General features: G+C 41.8%; 3 protein-coding genes across 7 annotated transcripts in view; 2 read left to right on the forward strand and 1 right to left on the reverse strand.

Moving 5' to 3' along the window:
• Positions 1-5537, reverse strand: part of LOC142391801 (rho GTPase-activating protein 6-like) — a 98590-nt gene extending 93053 nt beyond the window's left edge. For both annotated transcript variants that reach the window (XM_075477876.1, XM_075477875.1), the window contains exon 1: positions 4846-5537. In XM_075477876.1, coding sequence (XP_075333991.1) covers positions 4846-5334 — 489 coding nt within the window. In that variant the 5' untranslated portion in view covers positions 5335-5537. The remainder of the gene's footprint in view (positions 1-4845) is intronic.
• A 2560-nt stretch (positions 5538-8097) lies between these two features.
• Positions 8098-17538, forward strand: LOC142391803 (MSL complex subunit 3-like). Of its 4 annotated transcripts, none has more exons than XM_075477878.1 (14): positions 8098-8322; positions 9540-9622; positions 10118-10213; positions 10487-10581; positions 10659-10756; positions 10835-10999; positions 11101-11258; positions 12051-12209; positions 12347-12582; positions 12850-12939; positions 13312-13421; positions 13663-13762; positions 13857-13941; positions 16197-17538. In XM_075477878.1, the coding sequence occupies exons 1-14, from the start codon at positions 8224-8226 to the stop codon at positions 16294-16296; spliced, it is 1674 nt and encodes a 557-aa protein (XP_075333993.1). In that variant the 5' UTR covers positions 8098-8223; the 3' UTR covers positions 16297-17538. The 4 variants fall into 4 exon arrangements, with proteins under 4 accessions (XP_075333993.1, XP_075333997.1, XP_075333994.1 ...); XM_075477882.1 differs by having other exon boundaries at positions 11101-11195; XM_075477879.1 differs by having other exon boundaries at positions 10841-10999.
• Positions 17539-18675: 1137 nt separating this feature from the next.
• Positions 18676-22829, forward strand: part of LOC142391212 (FERM and PDZ domain-containing protein 4-like) — an 81386-nt gene continuing 77232 nt past the window's right edge. Inside the window, exon 1 of the mRNA XM_075476987.1 lies at positions 18676-18938. Within this exon, the coding sequence (XP_075333102.1) occupies positions 18676-18938 (263 nt within the window). The remainder of the gene's footprint in view (positions 18939-22829) is intronic.

The raw sequence follows: 22829 nt of genomic DNA on the forward strand, positions 1-22829 counted from the left end.
CAAATGCTTTATTAATTAGATATTTTGCATACCTTATGGGGGACGCTTTCAAAACATAATGTACTTATGTGGAACAGGAAATTCTACCTCGTATCGTAACTGACAAACCGTCTCCCAGAGGTCGTTGTTTAATTATCAACATTTGTGAATGTTGCTTTGAAAGGAACATCCTGTCATTTAAATGAGGTGCAAATGACTTTATTTCAGCAACTTCTGAAAAATGTCTTAAAACTTAAATACTTTATAAAACAAAACACCTTTTGATGTATTTTTGCATCAAGAGTGAAAGGGGCTTTTCAATTTCTTTTTAAATGGAGCTGTGTGAAGTGTTTATGAGGAGGAGTCAGTGTTTTGCCTGCTGATGACAGAGGTCAGAACACCCTCTGCTTGAAGAATGAGAAGCTTTCCTGATGGGCAGGCTACAGCTAAAAGCCACTCAGAACGGAGCCACCAGCAGAGGCAATTTTCTTCAATGTAAAACAACTTAAATCCAACAAATTTCACAAAGGTTTGAGCCAATTCTACATTGTGGGTACTTGCACCGCATCACTTCTGCATCAGTTTGTTACACAGAGAGGCTCCACGTAACTAGGTCCTCTGCCGGTGCATATAGAGGAGGCTGAAGTGGATGAAGGGGGCAACAAAATATTTAGACGTCAACCAATGCAGCCATTTTCTGACTGAGGTTTGACCCCAATAGAAAACTTTCAGCCAATCTGAGCCCATCATTTCGTTCTTATCACTTTCATTTTCAATCACAGTTTAAGTTCAGGCACCAAAACCTTTTGGTTAGGGCAAGAAATCATTAACTTTTTAAAAAACTTTACACTCTCAACTTATCTATTCAACATAAAAGAAGGGTTTTTTTCAACTGAAAGTCAACATTTCTTTTACCCATGACTGTTCTATAACTTTATCCATCTGTTTCCCATCGCGATAGTGATACCTTGGTGTTTTCCCGAACCTAACCATGTTTAATAGACAATAAGGACACATATTCAAGCAATCTGCACAAAATTCCATAGCAATCTATTGATGAAATGTGTTTATTTCTACCAAAGTGGCTGACCGACTGAGCAAGCGACACTGCAATGGCTCTAGCATAGCAAAAAGGATAATAAAACATATGTAGTGATCCTTAAAAAGCAGCAAATGACTGTTTAGACCTTTTCAGAGTGTGCTTCTCTGCTTCTTCTCCGATCTCTAAGTACTCTGACGTAGTTCAGCAATGTTGCATAAACATAAATCAGCATGAGGGCCAAGGGAGATTTTTAAGAATGGTAACAGCCACGTGTAGGCAATCGTCTTTTAAAATGTTTTTTTCAGAAGAAGATGAAAGGGCAAAATATTTTCACACCTTCTATAAACTCTTAAAACTGGGTGCGGGGATTCCAGATGGTTTTGAGCAACTGTGAAAGCATCTGAAAAAGCCAACTTTTGTATTTCCAATTTCCTGAAAAAGTCATATATAAACTAAGGAATTCTCCTACCGCCAGGTTGTGATGACCACAGTTTGGTTAAATCTATCAAATATGAACTCTTTCTGAAGCTATTGATATACTTTACAGCCAAGACATTATTGTCTTACTACATTATTGTATTGCACTTTCCCTCAGTGGGGAATGGTGGGTGTAACAATTTCAGTGGTTGTAAATGGATGCACATTACACCACCAAACGTTGTCCTCAGAGACCAGCTGCTTGGCGTATTTCAATCATCTGCTATCAATCGTTCAGTAATAACTTTTTTTTTAAGCGGCTAAAATCTAATTTTGGACATATTTTCATCACTTAGTCTTAATCCTTTAAAGCATTACAGTAAGTCGGTCTAAAAACAGAAGTACAGCGTCAACATTCTGGCACTCCATAAACAACCAGGATTAAATTAGCTGACCACTGTTTCCTCTCTGAGCCTTTGTGCATGTGTGTTTGTGTGCATATATGAGCAAAGTAATGTAAAAAAAAAAAAGAGGATTTATTGAGGTTCAGCTCATCTTTCACAGACTAAAGTTACAAATTCCAGAACGTCAATATCCTCGTAAAACCCTGTGCTGTTTTTATGCTTGTATTGTTTTGCATGAGTGAGTAAGTGCTGATGTGATGTCCAACTTTCCAGCCAATTCACAACTTCCCAACAGCCAAATCCGGTCACTGACCCCTCTCCTGCAACATTACAGGAGGTACTTTCTGATGATTGGTCTTTCAACATCAACATCATGTAGCTATTAAGCAATCGTGGGCAGTAAAACTGTCAGACTCCGCTTTTTTTGTAAACCATTACATCTCTTCTTTGTTACTTTGTCTCTCTGCCTCATGTTCATGTCTCAGTCCTTAAAAAGGCATAACACGATACCAATATGGATGGCCTGCCCTACACACATGTAATTACACATTCAGTGGGGTACATGTAAATGATTTACAATGGGATCTCAGTTGCATAAATGTTTGGATAGTGATACATTGACTTGCACCTACTGTACATTTAAAGCTTGTCTATCCATGCAGTGAGAATTAGAGTTAAGACAGTGGCTGCGGTCAACTGTAGCTGTTATAACATTTGCTCAGCTCAGCTGGAACCTTAGAACCATTTCAATTAAGCAGCTTTACTAAAAGGTCTTTCCAATCCGACTCCATGCTTTGATAGAAATCTGATTTCAATGTATTCTGTAGAATGAAAAGCATGGAAACGTATCGGGTGTGTAAAGCCATTACTGATAATCTTTATAATGCATGTGGACCCTTTAAGTTCTGCTCAGCCACTGAAACAACACAGTTTCAGAGAAGTTCATTAAAACAAAAGTTTGTGAACCTGGATAGAAAAATCCTTCCATAAAGGAAGTCCGTCTCATAGTATTATGTGAAACTGTCATGAAGGAAGTAATGATCAGCTTTAACAGGTGAGAAAGTCAGTTTCTGGATGCTTTGCTGGTGTGATGTCAGTAGACTTAATTATATAAATGTTAGTAGTTTAGTGCCTTTCTTTATTGGCTGCACAGGGATTAGGAACCAATAAATATCTTGCAGGAACAGGCTGTAATGAGCCGAAGTCCGGCAGGTAGGATCCAGTATTTTGGGGGCTTGAACATTACGATAGACAGAAGGAGGTGGATTAAATTAAAGCAATGTTAGTGTTGACGTCGGGACTGACAGCGAGAGGAATAAATGTTTGTTCAGCATAATAAACTAACTCTACATGACTAAGTGACGTTTAATGCACGGCGCTTAAATGCATAATGAAAGTAGAAATGAATCCATATGATGTTTTAGTTAACAGAAACACATTTAAATGCATAAAAGCGTGCACACCCGAGGCTGAACTATGTTGGATACTGAAAACTGAATTACCACTGACCTTATGCAAACATTGCTTCCTTGATATCTTTTTTTTTTTTTTTTTTAACAATGTATAGACCTGTAATGCCTTCTACAAAGCTTATCCTCTTAGACCTCATGTCCCAGCTGGGAGTTGGAGGTTGTCTTTGCGGTGTGTTCAAGTGTTATTTTTTTCCCCAGATGCTGTTGACATGAGGAGGGGGGCCTTTACTCCGAGCTCCCTCTTGACATTAGTTTGGTGTGTAAGAGCTTTAACAGAATGAGCTGCTGTGGAGATTACAGCTGTATCTGACTCCTCTCGTTAGTAGTTGAAGAAGAGAATCTTTTGGGGCTTTTTTTCTTATTAAGAAAGCACACGCTACATGTGCAAATATAATAAACCCATTTAGGCTTTATTCGATCATTCTGTTTCTGACTTTGTCTTTGTTTAAACTTAATTTCAGGGTTTTGCTTCACGCCCAGCTGTGTAAGACACATCCCAGCACTCCAACAACACGTCTTGGCTCAGTATTTTTACAAACACTCAGAGGTGCAATAACTTCACGGTCCAGATTGTACTAATGACTCCAAACTGATGGCTTCATGCAAGCCTCAGTGTGCCTTATCAGGAGGGGGGGAGGGGGACTGCATGGAAAATAGTTAAAGCTGTGGGAAACTGCTTAGTGAGATGTGTTTGTGTGTGTGTAAGAAATAAAGGGAGGGACACTGCAAGAAAACTGAAAAGGAGATGAAGCTGGGGCTGTTGTTTGTAATGGGAAATGATGGGAGAGCTGTTCGGGGGCCGAGTAGTTTTGACCCTGTGACCGCTTCCAGTCATGAGAACTGACTCCGCAGCCTTGTGTCCTTCGGACCCTCGCATCGGCACACACAGAGGAGCTGCTGCACGTACAACCACGCACCCTGACACTGGGAGCAAGGATAATAAAACAAAAGCAGAAAAAGAGAGTCCTCAAACGAAGCAGGAAAATGATCATACCTTTCCACCAGTGCATGTGGACTCATGCCAAGTATGCAGCCTATAAAGCACCCCCTACCTCCCCCACTTAAAATAAGTCTCCCAAGTATGTTTTGGTAGGGATTTCATACCTGCCTGCCCCTCATTCACACTCAGTTTGAAGTTTAAATGAAGACAAAAGGCCAACCAACCCAGTGATGGCAGCATAGGGGGAAACATCTGAACTTCATGGCCCCTTTTGTTGGAATATTTTAATCCTTAAATGCTCTGTAGGATTTTATTTTGCTTTCCCACAAGAGAGAGGTGGTCCATAAAAGAATAAAATCCATGTGGGAGTAGTTGGCTGCTATCCCTTTGCCCACTTAATTACACATGTGCTCGTGGGCCAGAAAATTAACCCATGTGAAGAAATTGTCTAAAACAACAACAACAAAGCAGAACAAACAACAACAACAAAAAACACTGAACTTCTCACAGCAAAAAGTGATACAATTTCTAGTTATGTGACTGAATTGTCATCACAAAGGACAAAATAATGCATTGCTTTGGGAAGTTTACCTCCGATTTCCACACAACGTAAGCGTGAGGGCAGGTCGGCTGCACTTTCCTCTGGAGCCACCTCCGCGGAGAGAAGAGCGTGCCGGTGCTTCCGGACGGCGCTCCCCTCACCATAAACGGTAAATCCCCGGCGGTATTCCTTTTAGCACGCTTCACTATATCATAGTCAAAGTGAAAGTTGGAGGATGGTGAGACGTCCAAGGGTATGGAAGGAGAGGAGATCGAGGGTGTAATTGGTTCCTTTAATTTCGGGATCTTGGTGCGTAAAGCCGGTTTCACGCATAAGGGCTCCGGGGGCGCACCTGCGTCCGTGGCTGCCGCTGCCGCTAAAAACGAGGCACCACTCACCTCATCGGTCCCGGTGTCGCAGTGTCTTATGATAGCAGGGTCCAGGCTGCGGGTCTGGCGGAGCCTCCGCTTGGCAATGGCTTTGGAGGCAGGGGATGAGCAGGAGAAGACGCTGTTGAGAAGTCCTTGCGCCGCTGACATGTCTTCTTATTTTTGGATCTCACATCAGCGCCAAGCAATACTTCTCTCTAAAGCTCCCCAAACAACACTCACGTTTAGTGATGCCCCATAAGACGGCAGTTCCAGATATACGCTGATGTAGAGCTGGAAAGCGCTGCATCTGGCTGGAGACGCAGCGTAAAGGAGACGGATCAAGTGCTCCTGTTACTCTCCTCCTCTGTCCGTCTGCATGCTAATCAATGCTAAACTGGAGTGGAGCGAGGGAACATTGTGAGCGTGTGCGTGTGTGTGTTAAGGGGGTGGGGTTCAGAAAACTATTTTTGCTTAATAGCCTGCTCAGTGTGATTTAATTATTAGACATGGTTTTTCGTCCCTTTGAGTTTTTGGGTGAATTTACACGGCCATTTCGAGAGCCCGTGACTTTGTCATCCCCAGAGAATCATGAGTGGGCGAATCCCCATCCTCTTCCATTAGAATATGTCAGATTTTTTTTTAATTATTTGTTGTTATTTTGTTTGTTTTTGGCAACAGATCATCACTAACAGTAAAAAAAAAAAAAAAGGGTTCTTAGAAATCTTGTGTTTTAAAGAACCGACACTTTCCGTGAGATAAAAATCCAGATCAGTGTGAATAGTGTGTTGTTTTTCAATCAATCAATTATACTTTATTAATCCCCAAGGGGAAATTCCAATTTCGCTCATGACAGACAACACAGAAACAAACAGGGAGAATCTTAAATCTGGACTTGGTCTAAAATGGTTTAGGTCACTAGGAATGTTGTCCCTACCTCTTTTTTTGCATAAAAATGTAATGTGACATGTTACATACTGTATTCCCCACGATTTTCTTTATATGTTTCTACAGCTTCATACACAGTAAGATTTTTTTTTTAATGGGGCCAATTAAGCAAGGACAGATGTAATAATCAGGAGGTCACGCATGGAGATGGACATGATTTAGCCAGGGATGAAAGTACTAGTTTTAATCCTTGTCTCCATTAATCCTCCTTTCTGTCTGGGAATAACGGCCCTATCAGTGAAGCCTGCCGTGTGCTATTATTAGCCAAACAATAAGTGAGCTGTAGGATTAATAGCTCTCGCTTTTCTTTATACACCTGTGCATGCGGCTGTGTGCCAGACATTGGTTTACACAGATGCTCATATAGTAGAGGAGTCCAGCAGTTTGACTGTGTTAAGGTGGCTGTGTAGGACAGAGTGTGAGCGAGAGAGACACCGAGACAGAAGACAAAACAGAAGCATGTGTGTGGCCTTGTGCGTGAAAGTATGGGAAAAATGAAAAGAGACAGCAGGCAGCAGGAGCCTGGAGAGGAGAGTGCCGGCCAGCTGATAAAGGAGCTTATGAAGCCGGGCCACATGACACACTCGCACACAAACAACACAGCATGACATGACACTGATAACAACTGCGATAGATTTGACCCCTTCTAAAAGCAGAGGGGGACAAAATGAGACAAGGAGGGAGTGGAATACAGACACAGCAATATATGTAAACTTTGCACTGGAGGAAATATTGCTTTAAACTGCTGTTTAAACTATGCAGTTACACCTAAATATTCCCATTTGAAGAGAATTTGTATGAAAACATATGATGCAGATCATTTGACATGACTGCCACAATATATCTGATGCATTCAGGGTCAAATTGAGGGAAAGTAAATCAGCAGGACTACGGTACACTTCAGCCCGTCATGTTCAGGGTTATAAACACACTGTCCATATTTGGTATACAATAGTAAAGCAGTGTTGCCTTAAACCATTTTAAGCAAAATGCGTCAAGATTCAGGTTCAGCTGCAGGGACGTTGTTTCCTGCTGTCGGTGTGCATTACATTGTTTGAGCCTGTCAGACAGATATAGGCCTACATGAAAAGGTTGCAAGGCCAAGAACAAAAGAAGTAATCTCTTCAAGGCCCACGTCTGGACTCTATATGAGTCTATTTTTATCTGTGAACAACAATTAACTTGGGCCCATTTGTTGTGGAAAGAATATATGTGTCCAGTTCTCCTGCTCCTGCAAATAAACCTGGTCCTTTTAAGAGATTCATTTCTGAGATTATGGGAATATGTCCACAAATGTACACTCACATACTCTGCCTTCATTTGGAGTTTTTCCCCCACGGCAATGTACCTGCCTGACTGCATACTTTTCACGATCCCTCTGTAGCTCACTGCACATAGAACTATTCCCATGCTATGCTATATTTAGGAGTGACCATATTGTTCTAATATGAGGTAGATTAGATTTTTGAGACGTGGTGAATTTTCTTTCACTGTGCTTTGCCTCAAGCAAAGGGGCTTTCCCAGAGTTGTGAATACCAAAACCGCATGTTTTGTGTTTCTGTTCTATAGGATGAATGATCCCTGGACTGCTTAATTTGCAGAAATAGAGAAGAGTTTTAGTTGTAACTGTTTGCCGTGGTTATTTTACATTTTCATGTCATAGATCCTTAAATGAACACAGGTGTCTCTCTGCTTTGGTTAGACGGTAAGGTATACGTCTAAAATCAGTTAATTGAAGCAAAAGTGCATATGTCGTCCACATTCTGCACTGTTAGTGTTGAGTTATGTATTGTTTTAGTTTGGCACGGTACAATAACACGATAATATCTAATATCCAGACTTCAATTTAAATTAAACTAACTGAACAGAGCAAGGTTAGAGGTTAAGGCTTAAATTGAGTTTCACGCCTAACTAATTGTGCTTATTCTGGCATCTGTTGGCCAGTTTTCGAAATTGCACTGTTAGTACGGTGTCCGTGGAAGACCAGTTCTAGCTAAGCGCCATCCTTCCGTTGGATGTTTTGGTGGGAGACCCGTTACAGGAAGGGAAAGGGTTAAGGAGTTTTTTAAGGCTCCGATCGATGCCTCCTCTCCAACACGTCGCCATGAACAAATGAATTCGCGGGGAATTAAATATCAGTTTCACAAAGGAGACCGAGTCCTGTGCTTTGAACCCGACCCTACCAAGGCTAAAGTGTTGTATGACGCAAAGGTAACATTTTAAGCTAGCTAGTAATTTCCTTTCGGTGCTTAGATTCTGTACAAAGGAGTAGTTTATTTTGGAAAAGCGCGGTTGTTTCCATTAGGTGTGGGACGCTTGAGGACCACGAAGGTTACTGAGGCCACAGAGAAATATATTTGGGTGTAAATGAAATGTTGTTGTTTTTCTGGGCTCTCTTGCATAGTTTCCGGGTGCGTTGGATTACATGTTTGTGGCTGAAGGACACGATTCTAGAAAGTAAACACAGCTCTGTTATTTTAACGTTACTTGGTTGTTTATTGCATAAGAGTCTGTCTGATAAGGATTTCTTGTCAAAACTAAGACTCCTGCATTGAATAACTTCATCCGAATAAACGTCAGGTGAATTTTTTTTTTGGAGAAGAAAAATAATTATGAGCTGGATGGCTTTCGACCATCAACACTTAACCGACTAAACAAACCCACCAGCACATCTGTGCTGCGTGCTAATCTATTGCCTTTGTTTGCTATATAGGAAGACGCTATGTTTCTCATGGGAAAAAAATAAAATTAAACTGCTCCGCCCGGGTATGGGTGTACTTTTTCTTGTGCGCAGTGTTTCCCTTCATGTAACTAGCTAGCAAGCTAATGCTACGAGCGAGATATTTAAAGGGAACCGACCCATTAAAAGTGGCTTTTGCTAGCTAGCGTTTTGCATTGACTGTGTGCAAGATGTTAGCATAATATGTAAAAGATACATTTTCAGCGACTAGACTTGCATTTTTTCGGTGTGTGTGTTTGAGAATTCGTATTGTTGCTCCATCCTATGCATGAGTACAGTTTTGTCATTTATAGTTATCATTAGGCTTCATTAGCTTTACATTATCTGCTAATGACTAATATGACTGCATGTGCAGGATCTTGATGTGCAAGTAACTTCTATTGATGTAAAATCTATTAAGTTTAAAAGATGTGCCACATTTGAAACGAAATAACTCTATATTTTCCAAATGCAAAAAGATCAACAACACTAATACAAATGTCAAGTTTCCAATACTAGTCCTGTGTTGTTTTCCGAATTTGCTCTCGCCTCCTTGGGTCTGATTTAATGGGACCACCTGTTAGTTAGTGCTTAACTTATAATATAACACAGACTAAATTTTAAGCTGTATTTATGGACATTAACATCTGTTGCAAAGCCAAATGATACAGCATTGTTGTACATATTGACTGGTGTGTTCACATTACAGGTCCTTGATGTCATAATAGGTACAGATGAACATGGAAGACGAATCCCAAAGTACCTGATTCACTTCAATGGTTGGAGCAGAAGGTAACAATAATTTGCAATGCTTTATTGTTCATAAAAGCAAACAGAGTCCTTAAATTAAGGCAGCACAGACCACAATAGACATTCATTTTAACCTAGTTTTTACGCCGCTAACATTTTGTGCATTCACTGTGCAGCCTATGTTGTACTGTGTGTGCAAAGTCGTGAGTTTTTGGGACGCAGTTTTTGCCTCTTTTTCACATTTTTTAATAGGGAATTGTTTGAATTGTGAACCTGGGGATCAAGGTAACAACGCAGGTTAGGCGTGTGATTTCGGCAGCCATCAAAGCATCAATAATGAGCTTGATTTGAGCATATTTTTCAGAAAACTTGTAAAACCTTTAAAATCGTACAAACTTTCCTGACATTTTGCTCTTATACAGAATGCCTTGACTTTTTTGTCTGAATCCTTTAGAACAAATGATTGCAAAACAGCTCTTTTATATTAAAGATGTCACATTGATGAAAAAGTCTACATTCTTTGATGTTTGTGTGCAGCTGGGACCGCTGGGCTGCAGAGGACCATGTCCTAAGGGACACTGAGGAAAACCTTAAATTGCAACGTAAACTGGCTCGCAAAGCTCTCGGTCGCATGTAAGTTCGCATTCTAATCTTTCACGAAGTGAGTTGACAAGCTTTACAATGAACGTGCAGCTTTATTTTATTCCACTTCTGCCTGGAATTCAGTGCAGAATCTGCAAAAAAAGAGAAAGTCAGGTGTTTTGTGAACCTTCCTGAAACCTGTAATTTAAGCTGCTGGTGGAGTCATTGCTTGTGAGTTGTGGACCTGACCTTTCATTTTGTTCCATCTAAACACAAGACTGACACAGATAGTGGGGGTGTTGTGTTTCTTTTACTTGGCCGTAGGAAGAAGAAAGGATGGACGAAGAGGCGTCGTCGTCAGTCTGGTACTAAATCTTCTCTGAAGACTCTCCCTAAGGAGGACGACAGCGATGACGCTTGTGAGAAATCTCTCTGTCTTGATTTCTTCTCCTAGCCGCTATCAATCAAACTTAACCCTACATATTTGTGTGTCCAGGTTTGATTTCCACTTCAGAGAGCAGTGAAGGAGACGACACTGACCCGGAATCTTCAAACAGTGGGGACAGTACCTTCTCTGAGGATATCAACAAAATGGTACGTCTGTGTACATATATCACTTATTTATTGTCAGATTAATTTCCTCAGAATATTTTAGCCTAATTAGTCTCACAGTTACAGGTTCCTAACGCTGAACACGTTGTGTTTCAGAGGGTTGAGCCAGACATTAATGCGAAGAGGGAGTGTGAAGAGAAGATTGTTCATGTGGACATTAGCATCCCCGACGCTCTGAAGAAGAAACTGGAAGATGACTGCTTCTACATCAACAAAAGGAAAAAGGTACACAGCAGAGGAAATAACTATTTTAAGGGTTTTGGTGGTTATGGTGGTATTCTGAATAAAGGTCCAATGGAATTGAGTTGAGGCTCTTCTTCCCCCAGCTTGTCATGGTTCCCTGTCAGACGAATGTGGTGCACATCCTGGAGTCGTACGTCAAGCACTTTGCCATCAACAAAGCATTCATGGCCAATGAGAGGTACAGGCGTCAGCAGAGCACCACACAGAACAGCAGTCCACAGCCAGTTCCTCCAGAGAAGAGGTTAGTCTTCATACTGGGGATGGCTGATATGGGACCAAAAAAAAAAAAGAGACAGGAGTGACCTGAACAGGTCTGTTTGAAAAGAATGGAAGTGTTTAGCATGATTGGGGGGAGTTTTGTAGGGTAGTGAGGCTGTACTGTAAATGAAAATGAATAAATTTGGTGGTTAAATGTGTTCTCTTTGATAATGTCAGTCTTTTTGTACACATTGGATGTAGAATACTGTAGCTTGGAGCTGTTTGCTGGAACCAAGTCCCAATCCAAATTTCCTAACCGTCGCACAGTGACTATTTTACACAGCTTTTTTTTGTCCGAGCATTTTCCAAAAACAGTTCCACAGCAATTTAATTTACAACTGGGTCAGTGTATACACAGCAAAAGTGAGTCGTGCACTTAACTTTTCTGAGCGATGACTCTCACTCATTAGCAGCAAACTGTGTTTTGTAAATAAACTTCAATGAAAGTCCTGTGTTTGGAGGAGCCGTTAGCTTGCTGTGGTACATCAGAACAACTTCTCTCTCAGATAAGTTGTGGAAAAGATGAACTTATCAAGTTGGTCCTCAGTGTCAAGCAGCAGTAAAGTTGTGACATGATGTGTTTGAGTGAATTAGCCTCTCTCAGCATTAAACGTGACAGAAATGTCAGCGTTGATGCTCATACATTGTGTTGTGCAGTCCAACTTCAGACACTTTAAACAGAAGGGAAAAAATAAAGGGAAACCGTGTCTGTGTTGTTATATTTTAGTTCAGTCGCATGTTCTTGAGTTTACACTAAATTCTTCTTTGTTTTAAGTGAGGAGCTTTGTAAGGAGATGGTGGATGGTCTGAGGATCACTTTTGACTTCACCTTACCCATGATCCTCCTCTACCCCTGTGAGCAAGCTCAGTTCAAAAAGGTCAGCTCCTCCAGGCTGATCCTGGCCATGAATGAGGGCTCGCCTTGCTCCAGCAAGTAAGCGTGCAGAGAGGAATCCTTTCATGCGCTCAGTATCAGGGACCAATGATCAGCTGTGATCAGCTGTATTCAGATGTCGAAATCTGCCAGTAAGGTGTGTTTTTCTTCTTTTTTCCTTCCCTCTGTCTTTGAAGCGCCCAGCGAGAGCGCAGCCCGAGTCCACCAGGACACAACCCGCCTACCCCTCAGTCCACAGACAGCCAGCCGGCTCTGAGCGACACGTCTGCCACCACACCCACCGCACCAGCCCCCACTCCAAAGCGTCGGCGCCACCCTGACATGGACTGTATCTCCTACCAGTCTCAGTCTCTGAGACGCTCCACCAGGAACACGTCAGGAGGCGACCGGCCGGCTGAAGGAAGCAGCGGAGGTAATCAGGCTTTAATGGAATTGGGACTGACTCTATCTCAACTGTTTTGGAGAGTGTTTCTGGCATCAAACTTATTTATTTTTTATATTTTCGCGATACTATTAAGTTAGTCATTGAACACACTGAATGTTTGCTTTTTTGGACTCAAGGCTCAAATGAATGAACAACTTTCAGGTTTAAGTTTGTTGCATAAAGTTCCCAGCTTTACCAGAAGTTGGGTGTGTCTTTCTGGTCTGTTTTTACAACTGATGGTGTGTATAATGACAGGCGGAGGCAGTGCCACAGCGTCCCCGCAGCTCAAACGCCGGTTGGTCGACACATCGGCACAACCCAAGTTCTTCCTGAACCTCGACAGAAGTAAGTCCAGCTCATTATATTCCATTACTCTTGTCTGGATTTGTTCTGGAGCAAGAAGTGGCATCTGTTATTAGTCACAGCTGTGAATGACCAGACAAAATTGTCCACCTTTATTATTTTATTATGATTATTCTAATGAGGTTTGCATTAAAATGAAATGCACTGATGTTACTGGTATTTGTGTTTGGAATGACAAATTTCGCCCAGTAGATGGTGCTATCCTTCCTCCTGTGATAAATACATGCTGAAGAACTGTTCTCGCCGTTTCAGTCGTCAGCTGTGCAGATGCAGTCCGGATATGAATATAATTTCTTTGAAAATGTATTTAATCTTTGCTAACTCCAGCCTGTTTTTGAACCCCTCTTCACCCAGAAACTCCAGTCCACAGTGGCTCATCTTCCCCGTTGCCCTTGACGCCAAGCAAAGAGCAAAGTGGGCCTTTCTACGGCCTGGAGAGCCGCAGAAACAATGAGCTCAATGAGGTGATGCCATCGAGTGTGATGACCATGCTGTTAGCTCAAGGACAATAGCCTCGTTACATAAATGGCCTCCCTCATTGTAGGGGGATATGGACATAAACATTTTACCCGTTGCTGAATGAACATATCACATGTGGTCTTGGTCACATTTCGTGCAAAAATTTGTTTTACTCTTAAGTTAATGAAACTTGTCTGTTAAATGCATTTTCCTTTTTTTTTTTTTTTTTTTTTGTCTGTCAAGCAGGTTCTGAGCTGGAAGCTGACTCCTGACAACTACCCTCAGAGCGACCAGCCTCCTCCGCCCTCCTACCTGTATGGATCACAGCACCTCCTGCGGCTTTTCGGTTGGTTTCTTTTTCTCCTTCCAGGCACTTTCCTGTCCGTTATCTTGTCCTTAGCTTGTCTGACACCAAACTCTGCTGAACTCTTCTCTTACAGTGAAGCTTCCTGAGATCCTGGGGAAAATGCAAATCCCGGAGAGGAATCTTCGTGCCCTGATCAAACATCTGGAACTCTTTCTCAGGTAATACTGGTTTTTCCAATCTAATTGTGTCCTTGTGTTAAGTCCCTGCAAAAGAGACATAACATATAAATCATTGGAAAGATGGAGTGTTTCATTAAATTAACAAGACAATGAATCTGAGGCTCTCGGGCTGAAAGTATGTGCTAAGAACCAACACGGTTCATTAACCAAGGTGTGACCCAGCTAAGCATTAAAACCCTGTGCGGAACTGCAGGAAAGTCAGCCGGGAAACTTAAGCACACCTTTTGATAAAGACTCTTTACACATATTAGACAAAAGCGAGAGATTAAAAGATTCCTTAGAACAGCAGATGAAAATAACCTGGAAGCGCTGAATCAAAAAAAGAAAGGCAGGCTCAATAAATGCAAACACGCAGGGGAGACGGAGATGGAGCGACAGAGAGCATGTGTTGGAGGGAGGCAGATGAGTAGGCGTTACACAAGCGCGGGAGTCTAATCTTTAAATCCTCCCGAGCGATCTTCGGTTCAGCCGGTCCCAAACCTGAGGGATTTAGGTCCTTTCATTCTCTAATCAAACACAAGCAGTACCGCCTCCGGCCAGCAGGCAGCTCTGTGGAGCAGCAGCTGAACTCGCCGTGCCTCTCAAAGCTCACCCCGAGCGCCTTTCCGGAAAAATGTTTATTAATGCGTAAAACTGGGACTCAGCATTTCAGGCAATAAAAGTCACACGGTGCTCATTTTGAAAATAGCTTGTATTCCTGTGAGTTTGTGGGCTGGGGCGTGGTGTGCCACATGAAGGATCGGCTGCTTTCATATAAGTATGTAATGCATTGCCTTCATTAGATGTTCTTTTATTGTCTCCTGGCGGGACAGAAATGCTCAGAACATAGCACTCTGTGTAAATTGAATACCAATATCTGGAGCATCAGCGGTTTCTCTTGGGAAAGCGTCTCCGTGCTGGGGTCAGAGGGCAGAAGGTCTTTTAATTCCCTTCAGTGGCTCTGGGCTGGAAACGGCTGGTGCATCTCTTTTCGTAGAGTATTACTCAACCCAAATGACACGCACAATAACTTGGTTGCAAAGAGCGAGGTGCTTAAAAAGCAGATTAATTTTGCGGTTGCAATCTCCTCTGCAGCGGCCCGGAGGGGTGATGGGTTATCCACACAGAAAACCTGTTTTCTGAGGATCTAATTGATGCGTTCACGGCGTCAGAGACCCGGCAGGACACTTAAGCGCCCGAGTCTTTTGGGAAAGGCTGCGTGTCTTTACTCTGTAATCAGCCTCGTGTGCAGATTGTGCCGAGCGGGCAAAAACCGATTGATGTCGCAGAGACTGGCGTGCGGTGCATTCTGGGATTTGGCCACAGTTGATCTCTCACTCTCCTTTTCAGTGCAAAGAATGATTATGATTAAGTGTGAGGGTGTGCGCACGTGTGCGTGCACACGTTCCGGTGTGAATGCCTAAAAATCGCTTTGCTTCGTGTCGTCGCTCCTCTAGCCGCAGCACAGATCAGCACTTGCTTCTATTTCTGATGCCAAAGAGTCCGTAAGATATTTCAATTGAAGAAACATCAGTTGAATTATGTGTGTTGCTTTTAATGGACCTCTGTGAACCAACTGTTTGCGTTTATGGAGAGTAATTAAAGAATGAAGAGGCCCTTCTTGCTCACCTTCTTTCCCTTTAGTGTCCCACGAGGATGTCTTGATTGTTATTCATTCTTAAGTTCTCCTCTGATGAGGATAATTTGTTTGCATTAAGATTAGGAAGGCCGGTGGAGCTAAGATGAGATGGCAAGATTTAGAGGATTTGGCCGAGTAGCGGATACTAAGAAGATTCCGGATTAGTTTTCCCTGCTACTGATTAGATGGGAGGAGGGAGGGATTTTTTTTCACTTTCCCCCTCTGTGACTGTCCCTCGGTCATTCTCACGTCTGCTCTGTCTGTTTGAGCGATTGATTTTCGGCCGGTTGTACAGGGATAGATGAAGGGGCTTTGACTCTGGAATAGGGCAGTGGGTCTTAGATTTATTTTTATTTTTTTTGGAATGAGGCAGGGGCATCTAGGAAAACCAGAGGATGATGTGAACTAGGGTGTGACATTTGAGCTGCTTTCCTGACCTCGAGTATTGCTCCATGTAAGGCTTTCACGTCCGCTGATGTCCACGTCATCTGATAAATGGCTCATGTTGAATATTGAATGTGGACAAGCGGACTCGTAAACCTTTTTGTTGAATTGTCTAAATGTCTCACTAGATTTCCCTTTCTTGTACTCTCTTTTTTCCTAACCCCTCTCTTAGGTTTCTGGCCGAGTTCCATGAGGACTTTTTCCCAGAGTCTGCGTATGTGTCGGCTTCAGAGGCCCACTACAGTATGAAACAGCCGAGGCCGGTTTACTGAAGGGGACGTTGGCGCTTTCTTCCTTGACCTAAATCCATGCCGCTTGTCTGGGCCTGTGTTCAGAGGAATAGATACCATCTTCTGAGTTCATCTGTTTCCTGCCCAGCTAAAGTCCCTCCTGCAGCAGCATCTTAGTATGCAGACTTTCTTTATGCCTTTAATTAATTAAACACTTTGGATTTCTTGCCCCCTTTTTTTTAGACAAGAGGGTCAGACAGTCGCGGCATGTATCCATATCTCTCTAACCCATGATTTTCATTCCGTTTAATTTGTTGCTATTGTTGGGTCGTTTAAAAGAATCCAGCCTTGTCTCGAGTTGAATAAGATCAATACAAGTGTATGTGATTTATCTTCGGGGATCTAATTTTGAGTCTATTAGCCGAGCAGAAAGGATTAACAACTTGAAGCCAGGGGAAACTGTCACAATGACTTTGTCCAAAAAGCTCATGAATACACTTAAATGGACCTTTTTATCTCACTAATTTGTGAGCTCAGCGTCCTGATATGTGACGCTTTCACTTGCATCAGTGTGAAACGAATAAGATGCAGTGTTAACTGTGCAGCTTTTTTTTTTTTATTTCCCCCCGTGTTTCAGCATATTGTTGAGCTCTGCTTTGGCTGTTTTTTCTGTATGTCAAGCTTTGCTAAATTAATTTGGATTCCTACATAAGAGTGGAGTCGACGTTCTCCTCCAACTGACAGAAGCAAGTAAATGTGTGTATTTATTTAGTGTGTGCTGTCAGGATGCAGAATATTTGCTCTCGTGCTATTGTTGGGCGGAGTTGGGAACCTGAACGCTTTAAGTCACACGGATTGTGCAATTAAATTCTGATCGGGTCATCGTGTAACCACAATGAATGTGTGAGACTGTTGGACAGATTTTGGCACAGTTGTTCCTTTTTAAAGCCATGAAAAAGGCATATGATACACATTCTATAACTTAAATCTCTGCTTTTAAAAACTGTTTGCTGGTGGAGTTGCACAGCACCGTCAACAAGAACTTCCACATTTATCTCCTGTCCAATCCAGTACCATCGTTTCTTTACTTTGGCCTTTAGATGCAGCCGGGGGAAGTTAAGGCGTGACAATGAGATGAGGTTTAGACATTAATAAGTAGCTGGATAAGTTTAGACGTTTTATTTGGTTGATTTAGGATTTTTGCATTTGAGAAATAAAATCAGTTCATCAGCATGAATAAATGTTTAACTAATGAGATACCATCATTTAACGGGTTTGTTTTTTGTTTTTTTTTACTACTTATGTCGACTTGGAAAAAAGAAAAAAACAGATTTTCATCAGTCTTTGACTCTGCGGTGTCTTCTCACTCATTCTGAACCCGACATATTAGTGAATTTGTGCATATTTTCATCGATCCGCTCCAATTTGTATTTTTTAAAGATTTTCAGCAGACCAACTTTCATTCTCCCCTTTGAGGAAATGCATATTGTATAACAACTTTAATCCACATCCTAAATCTGTTGCAGCACAGCTGAATGTCTCTGAATAGAGGTGAATACGGACAGGAACTTACCCTTTGTGCAAATTTAATCAAGGCTTCCTATATACTTTTAACAGAGTATCTTTACTGTCTGCAGACTTGTGCTCTTTACTCCCTTTGCACCTGCGTGAAACTGACTAACCTCTGTTCCCCATATCACGGTTCTAATGGGCTTTAGTGGTGAACCTTAATTGCATTTGGACTGGATCAGTCCACTTGTAATAAACCACATATCAGTGCAACCCAATCCAGCACTCTGTTGCCAGCCGCTATCATGTAGCCACAGAAGCCACCAGTTCAAGCCTCTCTGCGCATCTCCGATTGATTTCCCATCCTCCGCTGTTACTATCAACTTACCACATAACGCAATTGTTGAGGGGCTAAAATGGAACGTAATGAGATGTGAGCTATCACCTCGTAAGTGCAGCTGACTGCACATTTATCCGGAAAGCACCTCTTTTGTTTGTGTTCGCCACGGCCATCTGCAGCGCCGGGTTCCCGCGTTTCCATCCCGCTCTCCAATCTCAAAGTCTCGTTTCTTCTTTGGTCCCTGAGTGGTTTTCTTTTCCTGCTTTCACATCCATATCACCACATCTCTTTAGTCTAATGTTCCTTGTGATTGGTCTGTTCGCTTTCTGCCAGTCTCCTTATTTACCGAAGCACTTAACTGAGACACAAGAGAGGAGGAAGATTTTGATCACGAGGAGCGCACACTCTTTGGAGCTAAGAAGCGTTTTCCACCTCTCCTCTTATTTGCATCCAAAGCTTTTGCCTTCACGACATATCTTTTTTACCTCTCAGCATCCTGGTCTTGCCAATTCATTCCCTTCCTTTTTCCCCCCACTTTTATTATCATTCTTTACCGTTTTCAATCTTTGGCCATGAACCTCAGACATGGATTTCGTGAGGAGTGGGTGGACTCCAGCTCGTCCGCCTCCTCTGACTCTTCTTGGACATCTTTTGACCTCAGCACTGACCTCACATCGGTCAGCTCAGACCAAGTCTCGACCCCTGTGACAGCTCCCAGTAGCTATAAACCTTTTGAGATCCAGCAGCCAAAGAAGTCCTCTTCGGTTAAGGTCTCATCTAAAGCCCGGATCGGGGATTTCCAATGGAGAGAGACGTCTTTTCTTGGAAATGATGAGTAAGTATATCAATAACTGAGATATTCATGATGGACCAGCTAAGAACAACTGACGGATATGCTACTGTGTTCAAGACACAAGATTGAAATAATTGGGAATTAAAGACTTAAAGATTCCTTTTCAAACTTTTTTCTTCCTCTTTCTGTATAGTTTTTTTAACATCAAACCAACACAGTAGGCTAAAATGAATTAGTTGTACGTATTGCTGTCTGGCAGATACAGGAAAGACCGCTCAATGTCATCATTTAGTCCATCAGTATCAACAGACATGGAACTCTAACCCGGGAGAGAAGAGGCTGAACGAACAGCACAGACGCCCTGGTCTCATTGAGTCCTCGGTACAGTGTGACAGTGATTCTTTGTTTTATCTGGTTTCAGTCCTGAGCGGCTCTGTAACGGGAGTCTGATTCTCTGTTGCAGGACAGTGAGAGCGGATAAAAGTTCAGATGGAGACCATATCTAAACTTGAATCCTTGAATTCATCAGTGGATTTCTGGCAAATGGAAAAACCTGAGGGGTCGTTCATCAGTGTCTGTTCTCTTTTCTTTCTCATCTAATCTATTTTCTTATCTCACAATCACTCAGGCATGATATAATATGTATAATTAAGTTTTTAAATCACGGTTAACTCCCCTGTTGAGTGCACAATGATCGAGGCGTGAAGACTGGAAAAAAAGGCTGGCTGGAGGGGAAATAAAAAGGCATTTTAGATTTTACCTTTTGAATTGAAGGTTGTGGTGTGAAGGTCAAATGTAGGCTGATTTACTTATTTTTCCTTTTCATGAATTTGAACACTTTCACAGTCACGTAGAGAAATGCAGATCGGAACGTAATTCTTCTTCCAGCTACAACTCAAAAATAAAAAAATAAATAGAAAATTTAAACAGCAGAGCCAGAGCATAGGGCGCTGGTTTTTACTACAGTCTGTAAACTCAGTGCCAGCTGCATGATGTTCGAGCTCTGCTGGAGCTGAGACAGCTAGAAATAGTAACTGAGATAACAAAAGGAGCTTTTTTTTTTTATTCAGCTGTGAAACAGTAGTTGTAGAAAAGTAGTCGAGTAAAATGTTCAGAACCAAAAATCCCGGCTTTTTAGTAAGGACCAGATACCAAATCAAATCAAATTTATTTGTATAGCACATTTCATGTACAAAACAATTCAAAGTGCTTTACATAAAATAAAAGCATTGCAGCAGGGAGTGGAAGAAGCATTAAAAATACATGAAAGAATATGAAGAGAAACGAATAAATTAATTCAAATGAATTTAAAAACAAGCAACAGTCCAGATAAGTTACACGATATTTCATGCATAGACACATGAGAACAGAAATGTCTTTAACCTGGATTTAAAAATGTCTCCATTTGGTGAAAGTTTAATCTCCACTGGCAGAGTTTGTTCCACTTGTTTGCAGCATAACAGCTGAATGCTGCTTCTCCATGTTTAGTCTGGACTCTGGACTGGACCAGCTGACCTGAGTCCTTGGATCTAAGAGCTCTGCTGGGTTTATATTCTCTGAACATATCACAGATGTATTTTGGTCCTAAACCGTTCTGGGATTTGTAAACCATCAGCAGGCTTTTAAAATCTATTCTGTGACTGACTGGAAGCCAGTGTGAAGATTTTAAAACTGGTGTGATGTGTTCAGATCTCTTAGTCCGGGTTAAAACTCCAGCAGCAGCGTTCTGGATGAGCTGCAGATGTTTAATGCTCTTTTTGGGAAGTCCAGTTAAAAGAGCGTTACAGTAATCGAGTCTACTGGAGATGGATGCATGGATGAGTTTCTCCTGGTCTTTTTGGGAGAGGAAACCTTTAATTCTGTTGATGTTTCTGAGATGGTAAAAAGCTGCCTTGGTGACAGCTTTGATGTGGCTGCTGAAAGTCAGATCTGAGTCTATCAACCCTCCGAGGTTACCAACTTGGTCAGTGATTGTAAGGTCCCGAGTCGATGGACAGCGATGGACATCCCCTCAGAGAAGAACAGGAACCACTTTAAATGTTGTTGTTTTTTTCTTTATCCTTTTAATCTTTTTTAAAGTTATGTGCTGGATGTGTTTCTTAGCTAACAGCAAACAGAAGTAACAACTAATTCAGTGATGTAATCACAGAAGTAGATGAACGCATTCATTTGTCAGTACAAAATTATGAACTTCCTATTGTCACTTCTAAAATACATGATTAAAAATTCTAACAGCTTGTTTTCTTTAATCTTTAAAGTGAGACATGCTAGCACTTTCCCCATCCTTCCCGCCTTTTTTTTTGCTAAGCTAGGCTAACAGACTCTTGGCTCCGCCGCCAAATTTGACACAAACTTGAATGAGCTGGTGCCTATTTTCTCCTTGAACTTGAGTAAAAGGAAAATCATTTAGGTTTGGCATTTAGTGTTAGCAAAATGTCTTGACTGTTATGAGCTTTAATTCTTTGGGCCTTTTAAAGTCCTCTGTTCCCTCAGTCCTGAGGAGTGAAACAGTCATTTTTCTGGGGGAGTGTTTATTATCTTAAAAGTTTATGATGGCCACACTTCTAAAGTCTTTTTGGGTGGTGCATTTAGGGAAGCTTAGCTGTGGCATAGGATCATCTGGCAGAGGACAAGGTCACTCATTTAACAATAATAGTGCAAAACAACAATATATTTACTCTTTAAATATATTAACTTGCAGTTCTGGACATGAAATTCACATGTCCAGATGTCAGGAAAGGCAGCCTGTTGCTAATCACATCGCATCACAGAGGAAAGGGCTACAGAGATGCAAAGAAGAAAGCAGATAAAGAGATTTAGTGATTTCCTACTTGCTGTGGAATCACCTGACCCCTTCACTACTCTTGGACCCTCTGTCCTCGATTCACAGCTTTTCTCCAACTTTAATCAGTTCTCCTTCCTCTCATTTGGCTTTTCTCCTCCTCCGTGTGCGTTCTTGCATCAGAGTGGCTTTCTCTTTTTGTTTTTAATTCTCACCCCACCCCTCACCGACGTAAACCTAAAGTCATTTTCCTGCAGTTTGGGGAGATTTTATTGTTGGAGCCTGCCTCTCCGCCGGTGGCAGCCTGAGGATTAGGATAGAGTCGGGCAGAAAGTCTCACCAGGATGGCACACTGAACCATGAGGTAAAAACATTTATTCACCTCTCACTTTCCGTGTCCATCATCAGCTTTGTTGACAAGTGCACAGTTTTTTTTAAATTTATGTTTCCGTTTTACAATGCCTCATTTCCCCTGAAGAGAAGTTTTAAAAAGGTCGTTTCAGGGATGTTGGAGAAGGTTGTTTCTGTCTCTGAAGTCGAGCACAGTCTATGGCAGAGTTAGACATTTCCACAGTTGGGTGGATACACTCTGAGTGGAGCCCTCTCCATCATTTTCCTAAAGTAACTGCATTTTCTACCTCCTTCAAGCTCTGTGCATTTGTCATAGAATTTGTGAGAGTTTAGAATAAGGCATTAGGTTGTAGCCTTGGACTTAATTTCATGAGATCGTGGCCGCCTAAAACTTAATGTAGTCTCTCACATTTACCTTTTTTTCTTTTTCGTTTTGGATGCAGCGTCTCAACTTGTGGGACAAAATTTAATTTAAAAGAAAAATGCAATGATTTGCAAAAACTCATTTAACAGCTACATTGAATTGGAAACGTTCTTTGTCAAAGGTACGCTCATGTTGAAATCGATAATGAGCTTTAACAAAGGTAAGACAAAAGGCATCTGAAGAGTGGAGACGCAACTTAGAATGTTGATGAGTAACAAGTTAAAAGCATGATTAAGAACACAAAGGGCGTCCCAGAGAGGGCGAGCCTTTCAGAGCAAAGACGGCGAGGGATTTGTCACTCGGTGAATGACAGCGTTTAACAGCTGCAGGATAACTTCTCAGTGTTGATTTGGAGATTTTAATAATCTGTGTTACA

This window comes from Odontesthes bonariensis, chromosome 11 (genome assembly GCF_027942865.1).
Source record: "Odontesthes bonariensis isolate fOdoBon6 chromosome 11, fOdoBon6.hap1, whole genome shotgun sequence".
Classification (NCBI taxonomy): domain Eukaryota; kingdom Metazoa; phylum Chordata; class Actinopteri; order Atheriniformes; family Atherinopsidae; genus Odontesthes; species Odontesthes bonariensis.

What these genes read in the sequence shown, in the direction of transcription:
- LOC142391803 (XM_075477878.1), top strand. Translation starts at nt 8,224, where the DNA reads ATGAATTCGCGGGGAATTAAATATCAGTTTCACAAAGGAGACCGAGTC. An exon ending in CTGAGGATATCAACAAAATG is followed by an intron (nt 10,757 to 10,834) that starts GTACGTCTGTGT and finishes TTAGTCTCACAG; the next exon opens with TTACAGGTTCCTAACGCTGA. An exon ending in CTTCCTGAACCTCGACAGAA is followed by an intron (nt 12,940 to 13,311) that starts GTAAGTCCAGCT and finishes CTCTTCACCCAG; the next exon opens with AAACTCCAGTCCACAGTGGC.